Here is a 22,570-nt window from a genome sequence, read left to right as displayed (position 1 = left end):
CTGGCGGTGATTCAAACCTTTGGCTCTGATAAAGTTAACTGTGCGCGTGATGATGCTCATTACATGCTCCATTTTCAAGGCTTTACCGCACAACGCTTCCTGGTGTATGATACAATGATAAGCTGTCAGCTCACCTGTCGCGTTTTCCTCTTGCATCTTTTCCCGTATCTTCGCCACCAGTCCGCTCCTGTGTCCACACATCGCAGGTGCTCCGTCGGTTGTCAAACCCACAAGTTTTTCCCAAGGCAGCTCCATCTCATTTACACATCTTGACACCTCTTCATACAAATCATGCCCCGTAGTTGTGCCATGCATAGGACGTAAAGCCAAAAACTCCTCTGTCACGCTTAGGTTGGAGTCCACTCCGCGGATGAAAATTGACAACTGGGCAATGTCAGAAATGTCGGTGCTCTCATCCACAGCCAAGGAATATGCAATAAAATCTTTTCCCTTTTTCACAAGCTGCTCTTTTAGATTGATGGACAACTGGTCTACTCTCTCGGCAATGGTGTTTCTGCTCAGACTCACATTTAAAAAGAGTTGCCTTTTTTCTGGGCAAACTTCGTCACAAACTTTAATCATGCAGTTTTTGATGAAATCCCCCTCCGTAAATGGCCGGGCTGATTTAGCGATCTCTTCTGCCAAAATAAAACTGGCCTTGACAGTTGCGTCCGCGTGTGTGTCCGCGTGTTTCGTTTCATAATGTCGTCTCAGATTATACTCTTTCAGTACCGCCACACTTTCTCCACACAGAAGACACACAGGTTTTCCAGCTACCTTCGTGAACATATACTCCGACTCCCACCTTGTTTGAAACCCCCGGTTCTCAGTATCCACCTTCCGTTTTGCCATTTTTGATGGGTATCTGAAAGTTAATTTTACTGTGATGCTGACGACTGCTGTGCCAATAAATATTGAAATGAAGCAGCCTACTGCTCGGTGCGTCACCTTTGCATTGTGGGAAATGTAGTATTGGTGCGTGTAAAAGATCTGCGGGCTGCCGGCTTGCTGCGGGCCGGTTCTAATAATAAATCAAGATCCTCCCAGGGGCCGTAAAAAACCTTCTTGCGGGCCGGATGTGGCCCGCGGGCCTTGACTCTGACATATGTGCCCTAAGCAAACAAAATACATAACTAAATACTACAGCCCCTGAAAAATTCCCCAGTAGTTCACTTATGCTTGGCTCTTCAACCCCATACTCCCCAAATCTAATCACAATCAATCCCTTTCTCGAACATATTTCTGGCACTGGAATAGAACATGTTCCACAGTCTCCATCTCCCCCTGACAATCGCACCTCCCAGTCTGATGTTTCCCCACCACTTTCAATGTACTATTGAGCCTTGTGTGTTCCAGTCTCAGCCTTGGGACTACACTTTCCTCCCTTCTCTCTCAACCTGAGGACCTCCCTGCCCCCACCTTTCCTGGATCTTATTCTGGTGTCTTCCACAACTCTTGCCACTTATTTTTAACCACTGTTCTTATTAATCCCTTGGCTTCTGCTTTACTGATTGACAATTCCATCTCAATATTAGGATGTTTAAGAGCCTTCTTGGCAATAATATCCACTTCCTCATTCCCCTCTACTCCCACGTGAGCTGGTACCCAGAGGAACATCACAAATACCCCATCTGTTCACCCTATACAAACACTGCAAAACCTCATACAATGCATCCTGTCTGCTCTGAGACACATGCATTTAAGCTCATCAGTACTGCACAGGAGTCAGGGAAGATGACTACCCTGTGTGGCCTCACCTCCTCCACCCACTCCACAACCAAGAGTATTGCCAACAGCTCCATTGTGTAAACAATGATCCGTTGCTCTTTTCGTCATTGCCAACATAAACTCAGGAACACTAAAAGCTCCTCCTATACTCCCTGTTTTATGGTTCTTAGATCCATCTGTGAATATATTCAAGAATTTCCCCTCCCATACAACCCCAACTCTCTCACCTGACTAAATACTTTTTTGCCCCACTGTATGTGAAATGTCAACACTATCAGCCTATGGCTTGAAAGAGTAGTAGGGTCTTTCCCAGGTTTCAGTATTGGCACCATTACCGCCTGCTTCCAACTTCCAGGCAGCTTCCCTTCCTGCCACACCTTATTGTAAAGGCCCAATACTTTCTGCATTGTTTTGTCACTGAGATGAGCTATCATGATGTAACACATATCATCCTTCCCAGGAGATGTTACCCCAACTTTAGCGAATGCTCTCTTCATCTCAGCCAACGTAAAAGGGCCATTCATTGTACCCCCACCATCTCGCTCTGATCCAGCACCCCTGAATGTTCTCCTCTTACCCTCTCTCTCCCACGCTGCCCCACTTCGGTCAGATTGTTTGAGCTGTGCACCTTCACAAATGCCTGGGCTAACATCTGACTTCTCCATATCTCTCACTGCAATAAACTCCTCACTTTTCAGCACAGGGAGATCCCAATATCTTTTGATCCCACTCATCCCCTATACCTCTCCCACGGGAGTGGTCCTGCCTATGTTTCCACAGAACCGGCACCAATACGCCCTCTTAGCTGTCCTAACGATCCTCCTTACTACTGCTTGTGCTTGTTTATTCTGAATCAGGTGCTGGTAATTATGGGACCGTTTCAACATTCTGAAAGCACTGTTCCTACTCTTCACTGCTTCTCTACACTCTTCACTCCACCAGGGTACTGCATTACTCTCTCTCCCCTGTACCCATAGGAATCACCTGCATTGCGGCCCCTACTATTGTGTGCTTCTGCTCTTAAAATCCATGCCATTATCAACTGCATTACCGTTGAGACATTTTTATATAACTCCACATTAGATCGGCATGAAATTGTCACTTTTGCCCTTGTTTTTAAGGACACACCTCAAATATTGTCACCCCTCCCACCTCAGCGGAAGTGAGCTGATGTTAGATAGGTAAATTAGCGAACCTGGCATTAGGGCTGGAAAAAGCCAGAGTGACAGTTTTTAGATGACAACATTTCAAACTAACTTGTGCTTGACACTTGCCATAGGTCTCAAGGACTGTGTGTGTCTATAGCTGTTTGATAAAGCATATGCAGTGTGTGCAAGCATCCATTACAGTTCTGAGCCATTGTATGGATGCAAAATGGCTCCATGTGTCTTGATATGATGTAGGCTACTCTGACAGGCGGCAGATTTCTCTTCATCTAACATATTCACCACACAACTTTGTCAACAAAACTACAGTTTAAGAGCATATGAATGTTGAGAATTGTAGCCTAAACAATATTTTAGTTCTGTAAATAAATGCACGAGACCTACTGAGACTAGCTTGAGGGGAGAGAGAGCACAACATAGTCAGGCCTAGAAGAGTTGCTGTTTGACCTAGATAGGCCTATTGTATAACTGTCACACCTCAGCACTCAGCCTGCCCATAACACACAGACAAGGAACATCTTTATGAAATGATCGAACACAGTGAATTCTTTCTAATATACAGATGACGAAAAACCATACAGTGTCAATACATTCCAAATACAGGCCATGCTATCATTATTTTCTCTAGTCCTTAAAAACGGTGTTTTGTTTTGGTGATTTCAAATCAAATCGTATTGGTCACATACACGTGTTTAGCAGATGTTATTGCGGGTGTAGCGAAATGCTTGTGCTTATAGTTCAGACAGTGCAGCAATATCTAACAAGTAATACCTACATTTCACAACAAATACCTAATACACACAAATCTAAGTCAAGGAATGGAATTAATAATAATAAATATATGGATGAGCAATGTCAGAGCGGCATAGACTAACATACAGTAGAATAGTATAGAATACAGTATATACATATGATGAGTAATGCAAGATATGTAAACATTATTAAAAAGTGGCATTATTAAAAAAGTGACTAATGTTCCATTTATTAAAGTGGCCAATGATTTCAAGTCTGTATGTAGGCAGCAACCTCTGTGCTAGTGATGGCTATTTAACAGTCTGATGGCCTTGAGATAGAAGCTGTTCAGTCTGTGTGTGTATGTTCATAGCTATTAGATCCTAGGCCGTCATTGAAAATAAGAATTTGTTCTTAACTGACTTGCCTGGTTAAATAAAAGTAAAATAAATAAATAAAATAAAATGGGCTTAAACATGTGGAAAACTTTGCCTCATATTTATGTTTAGGCCTAATATAATAATATATTTCGCTAAATACATGTTTATTTTTTAAAGTATTATCAACAAATAGCCTATAGGGCAATGTAGGCCACTAGTGCACTATGCTTGCACAACCACTAGGCTCTCTCTTTACCACAGTCATCAGGCATACAATAATGATTGAAAAAGTTGTTTTTCTGCTAAATAAATGTTACACTCGTTATTGAACTGTTTGTTAACGGTAACAAACGAAGTAGGCCATCTTGAATTAACACTTACCAATAATGGCAGTGATATAATCACACAATTTAGTGCAAAAAACAAACACAAAATGCAACCCAAAACTGTTGTATTTTCTACATTTGTAGCAATCAAAGACAAATAGTAGCCATACCATTTAGGCTACGGCCATGGCCTAAATATCAGGCTATTGTTTTTGGTATAGCCTTTCGTTGCAAAGATTAATAACATAGGCCTTATATGTAGGCCCATCAAATAAAAAGTATAACTTTTAGCTTATCAACCACATGCACATCTTTCTCATTGCTGCAGCGTATCTTTAGAAAAAATTACCCCAAATCATAAGCCTACATCATTTTTTATCGCTTTGTCTGAATTGTAGCAGATTTCGGACCTAACGTTGACAATAGAGGCCTATAGACTACTATGGAATAACATAGCATAACATAGCCTACCGTGGGTCGGGCTATAGCGCACTATGCTAAGCTATTCAAGGAAACATGTATCATTAGACGTGTGTTCTTGCTACAGTTGCCGACAGTATTCATAAACCTCGACGGCGATACATAGTAGCTACCCAGCTACCTAATTTGGCTACATTGTCAACAGGAATATCGTAGTGTAAGATTGCTCGACTGATCTACTGACCTAGTTTTGGATAGGGCGCAGAGGAGCTTTGGCCAATCATTGAGACGTTTGCATAGTTCCCCATACCCCTCTGCGGCCACTTTAGAACGGGCAATCACTTGCGAGTCGACACAGGCTGAAAAAATGAAACCAGTAGAAGCTACCAGATATAGTGGGTGTCCTGTAATGTAATTTACCTGTCGTTCTGTCACCGCCGCCAGCCGCTGCATTCCTTGCCGACATGGCTGGAGCCGGTACGCCGGGGCCCAAGACTCCAATGCATGTGGATAAGGCGGTAGTATTGGATAGTGTAGAGGGGGGCAGTGTGTTGTATAATTGACTGATTTATTCTTCCAAGGGTGGAGCGATCGGGGAGACAAAAACGTGAAAGGAAAGTACACGGTGTAATAGGGACACAACGTAACCTACAAATCCGTGAACTTGCGGAAGTGGAGACACAGCGTCCATCCACCGTCTGGCCAAAGATGGTTTAGTATGGTAGGCATCACTGCACTCAAATCACCCATTAAAAAAGCACGGCTCTTCACGGATTTTCTTTCTAAGTCGGGGTGAGAGAGGACATAGAAAGAAATAGTAATGGCGCCTTTTTATAAGCGATAACTCTGCCATGGTTCGTTGGACCAAGCCTATAAGGCAAATTAATGTACTTTTGGGGGGAATAATCACCGAAACTAATGATTGTGGTAAACACAGGTTTAGGCGATACGTTTTGTTCTTTCGCTTTTTGTGAAATTTGAAGAATGTATGTAATAAAACAAAACACATAAAGGTCATGTTAACTGACGGTATAATGGCATAGAACAAAACGTATATACTACCCTAAACCTGTGTTAACCTCGGACCTTATTTTCTGCGTTTATTCCAAAACCCTATTCTTTCCGCATTCATTTTTTTCCAAAGGGGTGGCTGAACGAACCATAGGCGAGGTCTATAGTGAATATTACGAAATTAAGGTGACGTGATCATGAGCTAAATTTCAGAATTAAAGTTTCCCTGAATTGTTTTTACTTAATTTACAGGAAATGTTTCTGATTAAAAATCACAAAATCATAGTTTAAAGTGACTTAAGCATACATTTATTGAAGGGAAAAAAATGACATATTATTTAAATAAATAAACAAAGATTGCCCTTCATAGGTTCTTGCCTTCTGAGGAGCTTTTCTTAGCCACTGTGCTTCTGCATATGCATTGCTTGCTCGTTTGTTTTTTTGGCCGAGTGTCAGTAAAGCACTGTAAATAGTTTTTTTTTAAATAAATGTGATTGATTGATTAGTCTACACATGTTTGCTTCTGTACCATTTAAACTAAAGGTCTACAGCTATTTTCTACTGTACTGTTAGTTCTATATACAGTGCTATCGGAAAGTATTTAGACCCCTTGAATTCTTCTAAATTTTATTCAAGTCCGGACTCTGGCTAGGCCACTCAAGGACATTGAGACTTGTCCTGAAGCCACTCCTGCATTGTCTTGGCTGTGTGCTTAGGGTTGTTGTCCTGTTGGAAGGTGAACCTTCGCCCCAGTCTGAGGTCCTGAGCGCTCTGGAGCAGGTGTTCATCAAGGATCTCTCTGTACTTTGCTCCGTTCATCTTTCCATCAATCCTAACTAGTCTCCCAGTACCTGCCGCTGAAAAACATCCACACAGCAGGATGCTGCCACCAACATGCTTCACGGTGTCACGACTTCCGCTGAAGTTGGTGCCTCTCCTTGTTCGGGCGGCATTCGGTGGTCGTTGTCACAGGCTTTTTAGCTGCCACCAATCCAAGTGGGCTGTCATCTGCCTTTTACTGAGGAATCGCCATTATGAAGCTCAGCGGGGATTGGAGCATGAACTGGGATACGTTTCGAGGTGAATGGGAGGACTATGCGCTAGCAACGGGACGTCTGGAAAAGGACGATGAGGTAGTGGCTGCCACTTTGAGGACTATAATGGGAACTGAATGCCGACACGTATACAAACACAACCTGAACCTAACAGCAGCTCAGCAAGGTAACGCTACAGCTATTCTTGATGCTCTTGAACATTCCTTTAAGCCAGCAAAGAACGTAATCTACGAGCGTTATGTTTTCGGTTGTTGCAAACAGGAGGACGGGGAGTCTATTGACAGCTTTGTCACTAGGTTAAGGGAAAAGGCAGCTACATGTGACTATGGGGCTTTAAGAGATGAACTGATCAGAGATACGATTGTGCTTGGCATAACTCATGAAGGCACCCGCAGACGTTTGCTGAGAGAACGTGACCTGACGCTGGCCTTGGCAGTGGAGACATGCCGTGCAGCAGAGCTTACTGATATACGGATAAGGTCCATGGAGCTAGAAAGGCAACATATGGACAATGTCAATGCTACATTCAGGCAGCCAGTAAAGAAATTCCCCTTCGCCACAGCTAATGCTAATACTACAGCCAACTCTGCAGTAGACAACACCAATACATGCCGATATTGTGGCATTTCTCATGGACGAGGAAAAGAACACTGCCCAGCCTATGGAAAAATATGCAAATCCTGTGGTACAGCTAATCACTTCGCAAGGGTCTGCATGAAAAGCAAGATAAAGGAGGGTAAAGTGCACTCCATGGAAACAAACACAGATGAAGGGAACGACAGCACAGAGGATGTATATGCTAGCGAGTGCATAGCGGCAGTGAGGGCAAAAGGACAAAAGTGGTTTGTCACTCTGCTACTTAATAATAAACCACAGCAATGCCAGCAAGATTCAGGGGCCACATGCAACGTTATGAGCCTTAAAGACAAAAGGAGGCTCGCGCCCAGAGACAAACTCACACAGAGTAGCACCAAGCTTAAACTGTATTCAGGCCAGTTCATGACCTCTTTAGGCCTGTTTGTATAGTGTATTTAGTGTATGTAGTGTATTTTACATGGCCAGAAACACACCCTTGAGTTTGAAATAGTTGAGGCTAGTCAACAGCCATTACTGTCAGGTTCTACATGCGAGCGCCTTGGGCTTATTAACTTCACCATCCCAGCTGATCTTAACATTATAGACAAAGTCCAGGCTGGGCCCCTGAGCAAAGAGACACTCCTAAGCAAGTACCATGATGTCTTCAACGCACCGGTCGAGTCAGTTCCTGGGGAAGCCCACTTTGAGTTGGACGCAGCAATCCAGCCTGTCCAGTGTGCACCCTGCAATGTACCAGTGGCCATGAAAGCAGCTACGAAGGCTCAGCTTGACAAATACAAAGCAGATGGCCACATCATATCCGTCACCGAGCCTACAGACTGGATAAGTAATATGGTTATCGTCATGAAACCAGACAAGCTACGGATATGCATTGATCCTAAACACCTCAACCGGGCTCTGCGACATTCACATTACATTATGCCCACGTTGGAGGATGTTCTTTACAAGCTCCCAAAGGCCAGAGTCTTCATGCTCGTGGATGCCAGAGATGCCTTCCTGCAGTGCAAGCTCGACGAGCCCAGCAGCTACATGACCACCTTTTGAACACCCTGTGGCAGGAAGAGGTGGTTGAAGCTTCCGTTTGGTGTCTTCGTGGCTCCAGAGGTGTATCAGCAGAAACAGCATGAGCTGTTGATGGGACTCAGTGGCGTGGAACCCATAGTAGATTACATCCTCGTAGTGGGCTGTGGGGACAGTGATGAGGAGGCAGAATGTGACCATGATGCCAAGCTGCTGGCCCTGATGGTCAGATGCAGACAGGTCAAGCTAAGGCTAAGCATAAAAAAGCTTCAGTTTAAAGTGCCAGAGGTGAAAAAGTGAAGGCTGTCTTGGAAATGCCCCACCCATCTGACGTGAAGGGAGTGCAGCGCTTCGTCGGATTCGTCACCTACCTGGCCAAATTCCTACCGCGGCTCTCTGAAGTGTGTGAGCCACTAAGGAGGCTCATGGACAAGGACACTATCTGGCATTGGCTCCCAAAACATGACGCAGCAGTGAGGGAAATAAAACAACTGGTCACCCAGACACCTGTACTGCGATACTACAATGTGTCAAAACCTGTCACGATTCAGAGTGTGTTGTTGTTACCTGAGGAAAAAAAAAAGGAAAAAAAATACTAAACTGTTCATGTTGGAAATTATTACTAGGTTTGTTTTGTTAGTGACACCTCCTGTCCTATTTTATTAAAGGGAAGATGTTATGGGTGTAAAATGGCACAGTGATGCCATCTGTTGGTAAATGTTGATTACTGCAACTCATGTGTTTTCCCGGTGTGCTTGAGATACCCGGATGTATTGTGATGTACTGAACAAGACTGGTTACTCGCATCAATGCTTCTGTCTCGTCATTTAACATTCAAACACTACGATTTGTTATCTTGTGTTCAAGTAAGCTGAGAACTTTTATTTTGAAGCTTTTTGCTCATTTAGACCCATTAATGTCGCTTAATGCCGCAGATTTCACGGAGCTCTGAGAGTCAACGTAGCCTACAGCAGTCGTCACTACCACAGCCACAAAGTCATAAACCCCGCCTATTTCTTAAATGTATTTTCTTAAAATCTGATTTTAAACCTAACCCTAACCTTAACCACACTGCTAACCTTATGCCTAACCTTAAATTAAGTCCAAAAAGCTGATTTTTGTTTTCATAAATGTATTATAATATAGCCCATCTTGACTTTGTAGCTGTGGTAACTAGTGACAACTGCCTACAGCTTGTGATCTATTCTACTGTATACAGCTATGTACTCAACAGCAGGGGCGGTACCAGAAGGGGGGCCGTGGTGGCACCAGCCCCACCTGCAAGATTATTGGCCACCTTTGTATGCTATTTCTGATACAATTTTCAGAATTTCCATGGCCACCCATGACTGGTTCTTGGTCCCCCCATTAGAATATTACTAGAAACGCTCCTGTTCAACAGTGAGGCATTGGTCTAGCTATGGCTGTCCATGACCCACCATCGACAGCTCCAATGTCCTCCACATTCATCCAGCGCAAGTTTTGATGGATTTAAACTTAAGGTATCTTGTATGGAGGGCTGAGGCTTTAACATGGAAATAGGCAGACATACTATCCAAATTAAATAGATAGACACACTCTTTTATCTCTGGAATTATTAACAAAGAAGAGGTGAAGCAATATTGCTTAGAGAACCACTTTAAATTATGCACCTTCTATAAAGGGGTTATAGACTTAGCAATCAGTTCATTATAGATATGGTCTAGGCCTGTACCTCCTTCTAACCACTAGATGGTAGGCACGTCTTTTCCTGAAAGTGTAAAGAGAAGAACCCCAACGGAGTTGAATGTACACTCCGGACCCCATTGTCTCCGACAGGTGGCATCATTTTAATGTGATGCATCTCAAATGAACATTAATGCAAACATGAAGAGTCGTTGCTCTATCTGATGTGAGACAACACACCAGGCCCTAGTTTTATGGCCCTATCAATGACCCATCATATGAAACCACAACCAACATATCATCATGTCGTCCCAGATAACTCCTTACTGAATTACACTCCTAGAGCATCATCTCCACCTCAAGGAAACAAAATCCAGAATTCCCTCATTTCCTCTTAGACTAAATGTTATTTCCACCGAATTGGAGGGTCTGGATAGTGGGTCCTTGCAGAAAAAGTGGGTGCAGGGCATTTTCACAACACACACAGAGACACACGCGCGCGCGCGCGCAGCACTGCCCCAAGCCATCACTCTGGTGCAACCCATTAGTAAAACAGAGTCTAGAGCTCGGTGCACCACCGATACATTTTTAAATCTCAATATCCGCATGCATATTTAATGACCCGGCAAATACAGAGAGTCACACTGGAAAAAGGTGGGCTAGTGGGGCTTGCCTGTACCAGTTAAATAAGCGTGAAGTATAGGGAAACCCCCATAAAGGTGTCATTTGGTGTGACTGAATAGATGCACATGCAGGTAAGTGTATACCTGCAGAGCAGTATGACACTGGCGATAGCTAGCTACAGTATCTCTGTCTGAATAGCTCACCGGTAGCTAGCTCTGTTGCTGCTGACAGATAATCCAAATGATAGTCCTATGGAAAAGCTGCCAAAGAATGGGGAGTGGTGTACCGGGAACATGATTATAGTTGAGTCTTATGTTACACCACAGCATCCACGGTACTCTTGTCTCTCTTTGAATGCAGCTTGTCAATATTTAATCATTCATCCACTAGGTTGGTATCAGATGAACATGGTTGGCTGAGGATGTGGGGCTAGAGGGCTGGGAGCTAATGAGGGAACTGGGGGTGGACTTTAGGAGGGGAGGCAGACAGGTACCCCAGCCCCTCCACGCAACGTCTGGTGGAGCTATCAGAAGGCGAGGAAAGCAAAGGGGGCTGTTCACTCCTACTGCACCCACACAAAGCTCACCATGCGAAGATACTGAGGTGGTGGATTGTACTCTTTCACTCTCTCTCCCTCCCTCCATGTATCTCTCTTCCCACTGAACCTCCTGAAGGTGACGTGACCCATTCCATGCTAGGAGTTCTATCTGGTGCCTTGGACCTTGAGGTGTACATCTGCACACCCTTAGCCTCAACAAGAACACCCTCCACCTCCACCTAGTCATTTCTCACTGTGCCCATCATCCCCTTGTATCCCAGTCTGATCCCCTGGTCACGCCAGAGAGAGGCAGACAGCACAAGCCCATCTCACATCTGAGGAACGTCTGAGGGACCCGTGGCACCACACAAAGGCGGAGCCAGCCCCATGGTGCATAAAAACTCAGGAAAGATGAGCAACCACATCTAGCAGATCTTTTTTGTCTTTTTCAGAGCAAAGTGTGCAAGAAATAGGGGGAGAGACATACTACTGTGAAATAAAGAGAGTGAACAGGACAGGGAGAAACAGAAGAGGATGCCTTTTGGGGGGTTTTCGGGGCTGAAGGAGCGGGTTCTGAAACCAGGGAAGGAGGAGGTGAAGAATACAGTAGGAGACGGTCTGGGGAACCTGCAGAGGTGAGTCTGGGAGTGTCTGGAAGATTATGGGGGAACTGTGATTGTATAGGTGTGAATCCCGACTCTCTGACTGAGAGATGTGTGTGACTCAATGGGGTGAAAGCACGGCACAGTGCGGGTTTGATATCTCCTTATAGCAATAGATCCGATAATTTCACATAAGTGAGTTGTAAGATAATATTTTGAAGTACTTGTAGGTATTGTATCTTAGTTATCTTACTGTATTTTAGGATCTTTATATAAAAATCTGTATATACACTGTTAAACAATTGTGGTCCTATAATCCCAAACGTAGATCATTTGGTCAAAATTCTTAAATCTATGAACAAAGCCAGTGGTGGGGACAGGAGGGTTGAAGAACCTTAGAGGCAGAACATGAAGCTCATCATGAGCTCATGTACCCAGAGATCCCAGAGATAACTAAATATTTGATTATTTTTCTTGCCAGGCAATCCCAGTGATGTAATCAAAGGTTTTATTTTAAGACATTATGATACATATTTCATATCTGATACAAATTTCACAAGGGGAGGATGATGAATATGGAACTTCCACGTATGAGGTAGATTGTTGTCTTAAAATAGATAAACCAAGTAAGTGGGCAATTTCCTGTGAAAGGGAATTTTGCATGTTGAGAGCCAGAATGTTCACTGTGCAGTATGAAATAGATCAAGAGCAAGCCAAACAGTGTGAACAGTTGATTGATTATTTCAGAATCTACAATATGAAATTGTATAAAGAAGGTGAACTGGACATATTTATCCAACAAGCAGTTATCATGTACAGTATATAAGGATTGTAATATCAGAACACTGAAAATGTGTTTTCATTCCAATTGTATCAATCTGTGGTCAGCTAACTTTCTATTTCATGTCATACATTTACATCAGTTTAATTTGAAACACTTTACAAACACTGGGAAAATGCTGAATGAAGTGCTTTATTAAAGTCTACAAGGATCCATGCTGTGGGAAAATTCTATTCCACCAAACTGCTAAAATCAATACTAGCAGATTAAACTAAAGAAATGTGAATCCAGAGAGACCAAGAGAGGAAAAGAGGAAGTAAGCATGAGCCGAATGAATCATTAGGCTAAATCTCATTTTCAGATGAAACCTGTTTGTTTTTTCAAGAGGGTATTCCAGATTGCTCTGGGACAGACTGCATTATTTATTGAGTTATATATTATGGATCCAGTTAATCACTCTTTCAATTTTGCCTTATGAATCAATTATAGCCTGACTATAAAGTGAGCATCATGAAAATGATTCCATTCAATAATTAACTTAACACTTCATTTGACACAGTACAGAAATGACCAGGTATTTCCTACCAAACTGCGCTAAATGGTAAAAAAAAAAATAATCATACCAAAGCAAAATACTTTTTCCCATGAGACGAAATTTATTGTCTGAAATACAAAAATCACACGGAATGACATGGTTCTCTTAATAGGGTCTCTCTAGAATGTTGCAGTTGCTGATCAGTCTGTTAACTGACACTGTTTAAGCCCATTCGTAATAGCTTCTTTAAATATCAGCTGTCCTTGGTACAAAAAAGGTTGTGAGATAATGACATTGAACAATAAAACACACAGCCTCTGTTCTGTATGACCTGAGTGACAACTCAACAGTCATAGAACTTCATAGACACAGTGGTGTAAAGTAAGTAAAAGTACTACAATCTAAAAAGAAAAGGTTCCTGGAGTATCCTTGAGGGGTTCTTCAAATTGAAACTGTGGGGGAACCACTATAACATATTTGAAAAACCCTTTAAAAGGGTTCTTCAAAGAACCCCTTTTGATGGTTACTCGAATAACCTTTTGAATAACATTTTTTGGGGTTCATTTTTTTAAACTACCCCCCCTCCCCTATTATTATTATAAAACATATGAATATGCATAACAATAACACAATATTTTAGTTGTCAGTCTTTATATTAACGGCAATGCAGAATTAAGAAATCAAAATATGAAGTAAACTCCCAGCAGAGCCCCAAGTCCAATGGTTATATCCTCTGGCGTGTGGATGTTAATGTGTTGATGTTCTCCGTATCCACAGCCAGAATGATTTTGCAGTGCATGGTGATCGAACAGGTTTCCTGTTATATTCATCAGAGGTTTAGGGAGGGCGAAGTCTGTGAATCCCAAAAATTGTAATTATACAGATGATTAACAAAACATGCGCACAACAGTATTCATACCTTAATTTTTGTGGTGAACGTGAATTTAAAAAACTGGGATATGGGATATTCATTGAAGAGGTAAGAGAGGAAGATGGTAAATGTGATCTGCATAACACACTTACCAATTGACATACCTTTGTATGCCTCCTCGTCTGTATACCAGCAGACACAGACACAAAAGCAGTTCAGTTATCTTCACCCAATACAGCTAGCCTTCAACATATTCTTATAGCCTTCATATTCCTATTCCTATTCCTATTCCTATATTCCTATAAACCTATTTGATTGATATCCATTGAATTGTGTTCATTTACTGTTTTAGAAAGATTTGCACAAATATGAAAAGATTGATGTATCATCGTAAAACAAATCAATTTAGATCATACAAGGGACAAAACATACCTTAAGTTGAGAAGATCTTTAAATATTTCAGTTAAGTGCCTGCACCTGCGGTCCTTTCAAATCCAAATGTTTCAGTTGGGCAGTTAGGTTCCTGAAAGAACCCCCACCAACTAAGGAGGTTCCTCGATGAACCCCACTTCCTATGGGGTTCTTGGAATAACCTTTTGTGGCAATTTTCAGTGTGAAAAACTAAGGTTTTTCTACTTTGACTACTTTTACTTTTACTTCACTACATTCCTGAAGCAAATATGTACTTTTTACTCTCATACATTTTCTCTGATACCCAAAAGTACTTGTTTCATTTCGAAAGCTTTTCAGGACAGGAAAAAGGTTGAATGTACTTATCAAGAGAACACGTAGTCATCCCTACTGCCTCTAAACTGGCAGACTCACTAAACACAAATGCTTCATTTGTAAATGATGTCTGAGTGTTGGAGTGTGCTTCTGGCCATCTGTAAATGAAAAGAAATTGTGCCATCTGGTTTACGTAATATATTTAATTTTAAGGGATTTATTGCATTTACTTTTAGTTTTGATACTTAAGTATATTTAAAACCAGATACTTTTAGACTTTTGCAAAGTAATATTTTACTGAGTGACTTTCACTTTTACTTGAGTCATTTTCTATTAAGGTATCTTTACTTTTACTCAAGTATGACAATTGGGAACCTTTTCCACCACTGGATAGAGATAATGACATCATGGACCGCATGCAGACAGGATGATGTCACACTTAACTTTCATCTGACTGGAAAACAATACATCACTTTGGATTTATCAAGACAATTATCAATTAAATGTTGTTGTGATTTTACAGATCTATTTTAAACAGGGATCCATACTCTTTGTCTTTAAAAGACAAGGAGATTGACAAGGAAAGCAACTTTGTTTATTATACCATCAGTTGACATGATATGTCAGTTGAATGTCAGAAAGTACAAAATAGGTTACAGTTGGCCGTTTTTGATGTTGGCACTTGCCACTGCAGCTTTGACCAAAATGATGATATTGAAAACAAGCTCTTGAGAAAGAGAGATTGTTTTCAATTCTCTGTTGAGGCATAATTATCTCCATGTTTTTTATCCACTCGGTAGATCAGAGATCAATTTGGTCTACTTAGAGGATAGAAACTACTTTATTAAAAAGGCACTAATACTATTTTATTAGTGTTGAGGCGAGCCAAGCATCATTTCCTCCTGATAATGATCAACCATTCTCATAGCATTTGTCCAGTCTATTTTAGATAAAAGAGCGCACAATCTGTGAGCTGGGAAATAGGATTGGGGGATGGAGAAAGCAGGGGTCCCTTAAGGAAAAAATGTATGAATTTCACAAGATCTTTACATGTGACAACATACAAAGCAACATGTGATAACATGAAACTACACATGTTCACATGTAAAGTGTTCCAAAATAAATAATGTAATGTTCTGTAAGAGGTGAGTTGGGGAAGATGGATAGGGGCTGGGGATGACAGGGGTGAGTTGGGGAAAGACAAGGGTGGCTGTGGGAGGCAGGGATGAGTTAGATTCTACTTGCTAATAGCTAATGGGAGAAAACAGGCTTTTGTTCATTTACGAATGTGGGCCTTTCAAGCAACTCCTCATAAAGGTGTTCTTGCACATGAAAGACTTGTAAATGAATAGAGGACTGGATAGTGTACATACTATAGACCTCTAAAGAGTGCATGGGAGTAGGAATGGAGCCCAGCATCTTTGACAGCAGGGGACTAGATAAAAAACTATATATATATACAGTACCAGTCAAAAGATTAAACACACCTACTCATTCAATGTTTTTTCTTTATTTGTACTATTGTCTACATTGTAGAATAATAGTGAATACATCAAAACTATGAAATAACACATATGGAATCAGGAAGTAACCAAAAAAAGTATGTTTGAGACAATCAGTTGTGTTGTGACAAGGTAGGTGTGGTATACAGAAGATAGCCCTATTTGATAAAAGGCCAAGTCCATATTATGGCAAGAACAGCTCAAATAAGCAAAGAGAAACAACAGCGTATCATTACTTTAAGACATGAAGGTCAGTCAAAGAGGAAAATGTCAAGAACTTTGAAAGCTTCTTCAAGTGCAGTCGCAAAAACCATCAAGGGCTATGATGAAACTGGCTCTCATGAGGAACTCCACAGGAAGGATAAGTTAATTAGAGTTAACTGCACCTTCAATTGCAGCCAAAATAAATGCTTCACAGAGTTCAAGTAACAGATACATCTCAACATCAACTTTTCAGAGGAGACTGTGTGAATCAGGCTTTCATGATCGAATTGCTGCAAAGAAACCACTAATAAAGATCAGCAATAATAAGAAGAGACTTGCTTCAGCCAAGAAACACTAACAATGGACATCAGACTGGTGGAAATCTGTCCTTTGGTCTGATGAGTCCAAATTTGAGATTTTTTGTTTCAGCCGCTGTGTCTTTGTGAGGCGCAGAGTAGGTGAACGGATGATCTCCGCATGTCTGGTTCCCACCGTGAAGCATGGAGGAGAAGGTGTGATGGTGGTGCTGCTTTGCTGGTGACAATGTCTGTGATTTATTTCGAATTCAAGGCACACTGAACCAGCATGGTTACAACTGCATTTTGCCGCAATACGCCATCCCATCTGGTTTATGCTTAGTGGGACCGTCATTTGTTTTTCAACAGGACAATGACCCAACATGCCTTCAGGCTGTGTAATGGCTATTTGACCAAGAAGGAGAGCGATGGAGTGCTGCATCAGATGACATGGCTTCCACAAGCACCTGACCTCAACCCAATTGAGATGGTAGGGGATGAGTTGGACCGCATAATAAAGGAAAAGCAGCCAACACGTTATCAGCATATGTGGGAACTCCTTCAAGAATATTGGAAAAGCATTCCAGTTGAAGCTGGTTGAGAGAATGCCAAGAGTGTGCAAAGCTGTCATCAAGGCAAAAGGTGACTACTTTGAAGTGGCTACTACTTTCAGGCCAGGGGTTTAGAAATGTTTGCACATGTATAATTTCTTTTAAACAGAAATACCTTATTTACATATGTATGTCCCCTTTGCTATGAGACTCGAAAATTAGTTTCCATTGATTATCCTTAAGATGTTTCTACAACTTGATTGTGTCGAGGCACAGATCTGGGGAAAGGTACCAAAATATGTCTACAGCATTGAAGGTCCCCAAGAACACAATGGTCTCCATCATTCTTAAATGGAAGAAGTTTGGAACCACCAAGACTCATCCTAGAGCTCGCTGCACGGCCAAACTGAGCAATTGGTGGAGAAGGGCCTTGGTCAGGGAGGTGACCAAGAACCCAATGGTCACTCTGACAGAGTTCCAGAGTTCCTCTGTGCAGATGGGAGAACCTTCCAGAAGGACAACCATCTCTGCAGCCCCCCACCAATCAGGCCTTTATGGTACAGTGGCCAGACGGAAGCCACTCCCCAGTAAAAGGCACATGACAGCCCGTTTGGAGTTTGCGAAAAGGCACCCTCAGACAATGAGAAGCAATATTTTCTTGTCTGATGAAACCAGGATTGAACTCTTTGGCTTGAATGCCAAGCGTCACATCTGGAGAAAACCTGGCACAATCACTACCGGGAAGGGGAAGCATGGTGGTGGCAGCATCATGCTGTGGTGATGTTTTTCAGTGGCAGGGACTGGGAGACTAGTCAAGATCGAGGGAAGGATGGACGGAGAAATGTACAGAGAGATCCTTCATGAAAACCTGCTCCACATTCACCTTCCCACAGGACAACGACCCTAAGCACACGGCCAAGACAACGCAGGACTGGCTTTGGGACAGATCACTGAATGTTCTTGAGTGGCCCAGCCAGTGCCCGGAATTGAACCACAGTACTGAGTAAAGGGTCTGAATACTTATGTAAATGTATATTTAATTTTTGTATTTTTTATCAATTTGCAAAAATTTCTAAACCTGTTATTGCTTTGTCATTATGGGGTATGGTGTGTAGATTGATGAGGGGGAGAAAACAATTTAATTCATTTTAGAATAAGGCTGTAACATAACAAAATGTGGAAAAAGTCAAGGGGTCTGAATACTTTCAGAATGCATTGTATATTGCATTTGTGGTTGTTCTATGTTTTGCTACCGCTAATGCTTTGACTAGGGTTGCAAAGCTACTGGTAATTTACCAAAGTTAATGGAAGAATGATAATTAACAATCTATGGTAATCTATGGCAATCTATGTCAATTATGGCCATTTATCATTGAAAAAGAAAATATTAATATATAGTATTCATTTTTTGTATCTGTGTCCAACTGTCCATATTGTCTATGCGTTTCTAGTATATAGAACATATGGTTCAAGAGAAAATAGCCTAATTAATGAAAAAGCATCTTATCAACATTGGCATTATTTTCAGTTAACTCTGCAACTCTTCCAACTCTTGTCTTATTTCACAACTGCCACCAGTTTGGGCCCAAAACATTTACAACAAAGACATTTTGACATAGTAAAATAAACAAGTGTGTGAAAAAACAATAGAATGTGTTGAAATCCTCATATTAAACATTAAATACAGGTTTATTTTTTATTTATTTTAAAATCAGAAGGCCACACAGATTGCCAGAGATAATTACAGACACCTCTTATAAATTGAAGTACCCAAAAAAAGCCACTAGATGTCATCTGATCAAATTCTATATATTCCTTGAAAGTTAAAAAGCTTCTGGTAGTTTACTGGTAAACTTCAAAAGTTTCAGGTAATATACCCTTCCTTTACAAGCCTAGCTTTAACACTTTTAATGTTTTTAAGTGCTTTTAAGGTGCACTTTACCGGTTCTGCAGCAGATAAAATTAGCGCTCTATACTCTCATGCGCTACTTCGGGAACCTGATTAGGGTGCAAATTCAAAATGGCTGACTCAGTCTGTCAATGGACACTATGGCTGAAGACAGTTGATAAGATGCTTCACTCACACATTTCAATGGGTTGGGTCAAAGGTAGCAAATAAAGCCTCAACAGCTTATCTATAGGGCAGTTTCCTGTCCCTTAACATAACAATTGTAGCAAACAAGGGATTTTTTCACGGTGTCTTAAAAGATTGGATACGAGTTTGCTAGACTCTCCTTTTTGCCCACTTGTCCATCAAACACTCTGTCTGTAAACTGCCTGGAGGTGTGTTGAGAATATCTATTACACTGTCATCCATTGGGTTCGTGCTGTGCAAATGAACTCCACACCAATGTAACACAAAGAGGCTGATACTGTTCACATTCAGTTTGTTTGTGATGGATGGGATGACGCTTCAAACACTGACCGTATTTGCCTGTGTATCACGACAGCTGTCCATATGAAGGGGATTGAAAACACATATATATATATACTTAGGACATACCATTCAATAACAATGGCTGTATGTGCTAGGGAGACCAAATGCATGATAAAAAACAAGACCCCCATATTAATTTCTTCCCAGATAGAGGTACTCAGGTGGAGATCTGAAGCGGCCAGATGAAAGCAATTCCTGCTCGCTGCGGGATGAGGGCAGAGAGAGACGCTGGGTAGTGGAACAGGTGTACAGAAGTGGGGAGGAGGGTGAGGAGGAACCAAAGATCAGATGCACAGGGACCTTTTCAGAATGGCATGCTGAGTTCACCTTGTAACTCTCCTCTTCTTCCTGTCTTTTAAAGACTGTTTTAAATATCATAGTAGATTTAATGTAAAGTGTCATTCAAGGGTATCAGGTATACAAATACTTTTTGTATACACCATACTTGATTGTAGTAGGCCTGTGTAGTGTAGTATGCCACTGTCATCCATTAAACACTTACCAATGTCATCCTCTGGAACTTTGTAGGAACGTTGATTGTTTTCTCAACTCCCATGTTTTGTGTTACAGGAAAATTGATGGGACCAATGTGGACGAGGATGACCAGATGGAGCTCACGGAGGACGGGCAACCGGTGGCTCCTCGCCACAATGCCCCTCTGTTTGACTGCGGTTGCTGCGGCCTGCCCAAGCGCTACATCATCGCCATTCTCAGCGGACTGGGCTTCTGCATCTCCTTTGGCATCCGTTGCAACCTGGGGGTGGCCATTGTGGAGATGGTCAACAACAACACAGTCTACATCAATGGGACACCTGTACTCCAGGTGAGAGAGAAAGATGGAAATCACTGACATAAAATAAATAAATTATCCATAGGGGCCTCCCTAGTGGCGTCACTACAGACCCGGGTTTGATCCCAGGCTGTGTCACAGCCGGCCATGACCGGGAGACCCAAGAGGCGGTGCACAATTGGCCCAGCGTTATGGGAGGGTTTGGCCGGACGGGATTTCCTTGTCCCATCGCACTCTAGTGACTCCTTGTGGTGGACCAATCATCTGCAAGCTGACCCCGGTCGCCAGTTGGATGGTGTTTCCTCCAACACATTGGTGCAGCTGGTTAAGCAAGCAGAGTGTCAAGAAGCAGTGTGGCTTGGCAGGGTCGTGTTTTGGCTCTTGACCTTAATCTCTCCGTAGAAGAGTTGCATTGATGGGACAAGACTGTAACTACAAATTGGGGAGTAAAAGGGGTAAATGTACCAAAAATGATTAAATAAATAGCCATAGTGCATTATTTGTGCATTATGGGGTGTGTATAATAGGAACCTTGTAGGATAGCAGTTGTAAGGGCAATGAAGCAGCATAGGTTCATAGGTGGAGCTGTGGTTCCAAGGCCTATTTACAAAGTTCAAACTTCCATATTCAGAAGAAAATAACCCTGAGGCTTGAATGCAGCAACATATGACACCACTGCCTTTAAATGTAATTGGCATTTCACCAAACTCAAATATTCCACTCATACATGGCTGTCTTGTAAAAATATTGAAACATACTTAAATATTTTGTCACTGAAAGGTCTGGACACAAGACAGATTGGTAGGCGGGCATCAAACATTTTGGGGAAATACAGACTCAAAAGAAAGGAACAGTTTCTTGAGCGAAATAAAAAACTTCTTCCTCATGAATGCAGTGAAAAACCGCAGCTCCGAGTATCAAACAGTAAATAAATGCAACAATATACAGTACTGCATATCTTTTTTATTGTCACATACACCAGATAGAAGCAATGAAATGTTTTGTTTCACAGGGTCATCCATAGTAGTACAGCACCCCTGGAGCAAATTAGGGTGAAGTGTCTTGCTCAAGAGCACAACAACAACTTTTGCACCTCGTCGGCTCGGGTATTCAAACCAGCGACCTTTAGGTTTCTGGCCCAATTCTCTAACTGCTTGGCTATCTGCAGCCTCATAATGAAACAGATAGGAAACACACTAGTTGAATCAATGTTGTTTCCACGTCATTTCAATGAAATTACGTTGAACCAATGTGGAATAGACGTTGAATTGACATCTGTGCTCAGTGGGTAGCTGTCTACAATGTTGCAAAAAAACGGCAATGGAATGAAGTAATGTAACGATAGCGATTATTGTAAGATTATATTGAATATAGATTTAAGAAATATGTTGTTTAACTTGAGAAAACATTTTCAATACAAAAGCAATGCGTTCGATCAATTGGTGGGAATTTGGAGAGTGCACCAGTGGAGAGACGAGCTTAGTGTGGCTTCGTCACAGAATGATATCAGTGCCAGCAGTGCCAGTGAATGAATTTTGCAAACATACCTTTTTTTATATCACTCCATAGTAGTGAATGGGCATGTGAAATTGGCTTCTTAGACGACAATAGTCAATAATCAATGATTAATCTAGCATCACCGGTTAGCCAGTCGTCAATGTAGGTCAGAATACCAAATTAGATTGCACATCAAAATCTTTTGAGTTTAATCCTCTGAATTAACTCCATTAATCATCCATTCCTGAAACAGGGGAACATGATAGGAGATGAACAAAGCCTTGAATGTTGTTTTATGTTTTATTATAGTAGCATTGTAATTCATCAGCTGATATTTGGATGGAAAAGTTCAAGCGTTGTTCTAAAGGACAGCAGAATCACCCAAACAGTCCTCTGGCTCTATTTTCAATCTCTAACAACACAATAGCACCCGACACACACACACTCACACGCGCGCACACACACTCACGCACCAACACACACAGACACACTTTTTTTTATGTGAAAGAACTCGTA

General features: G+C 41.8%; 2 protein-coding genes across 2 annotated transcripts in view; one reads left to right on the top strand and one right to left on the bottom strand.

Moving 5' to 3' along the window:
• The window catches only part of LOC139373763 (basic helix-loop-helix ARNT like 2), a 35,780-nt gene extending 30,677 nt beyond the window's left edge, over nt 1–5,103 (bottom strand). Inside the window, exon 1 of the mRNA XM_071114735.1 lies at nt 4,997–5,103. Within this exon, the coding sequence (XP_070970836.1) occupies nt 4,997–5,060 (64 nt within the window). The 5' untranslated portion in view covers nt 5,061–5,103. The remainder of the gene's footprint in view (nt 1–4,996) is intronic.
• A 6,693-nt stretch (nt 5,104–11,796) lies between these two features.
• The window catches only part of LOC139373755 (solute carrier family 17 member 8), a 31,037-nt gene continuing 20,263 nt past the window's right edge, over nt 11,797–22,570 (top strand). Inside the window, exons 1-2 of the mRNA XM_071114713.1 lie at nt 11,797–11,897; nt 20,338–20,590. Coding sequence (XP_070970814.1) covers nt 11,797–11,897; nt 20,338–20,590 — 354 coding nt within the window. The remainder of the gene's footprint in view (nt 11,898–20,337; nt 20,591–22,570) is intronic.

Source organism: Oncorhynchus clarkii, chromosome 2 (genome assembly GCF_045791955.1).
Source record: "Oncorhynchus clarkii lewisi isolate Uvic-CL-2024 chromosome 2, UVic_Ocla_1.0, whole genome shotgun sequence".
Lineage (NCBI taxonomy): Eukaryota > Metazoa > Chordata > Actinopteri > Salmoniformes > Salmonidae > Oncorhynchus > Oncorhynchus clarkii.
This window is presented reverse-complemented; position numbering and strand designations above follow the sequence as displayed.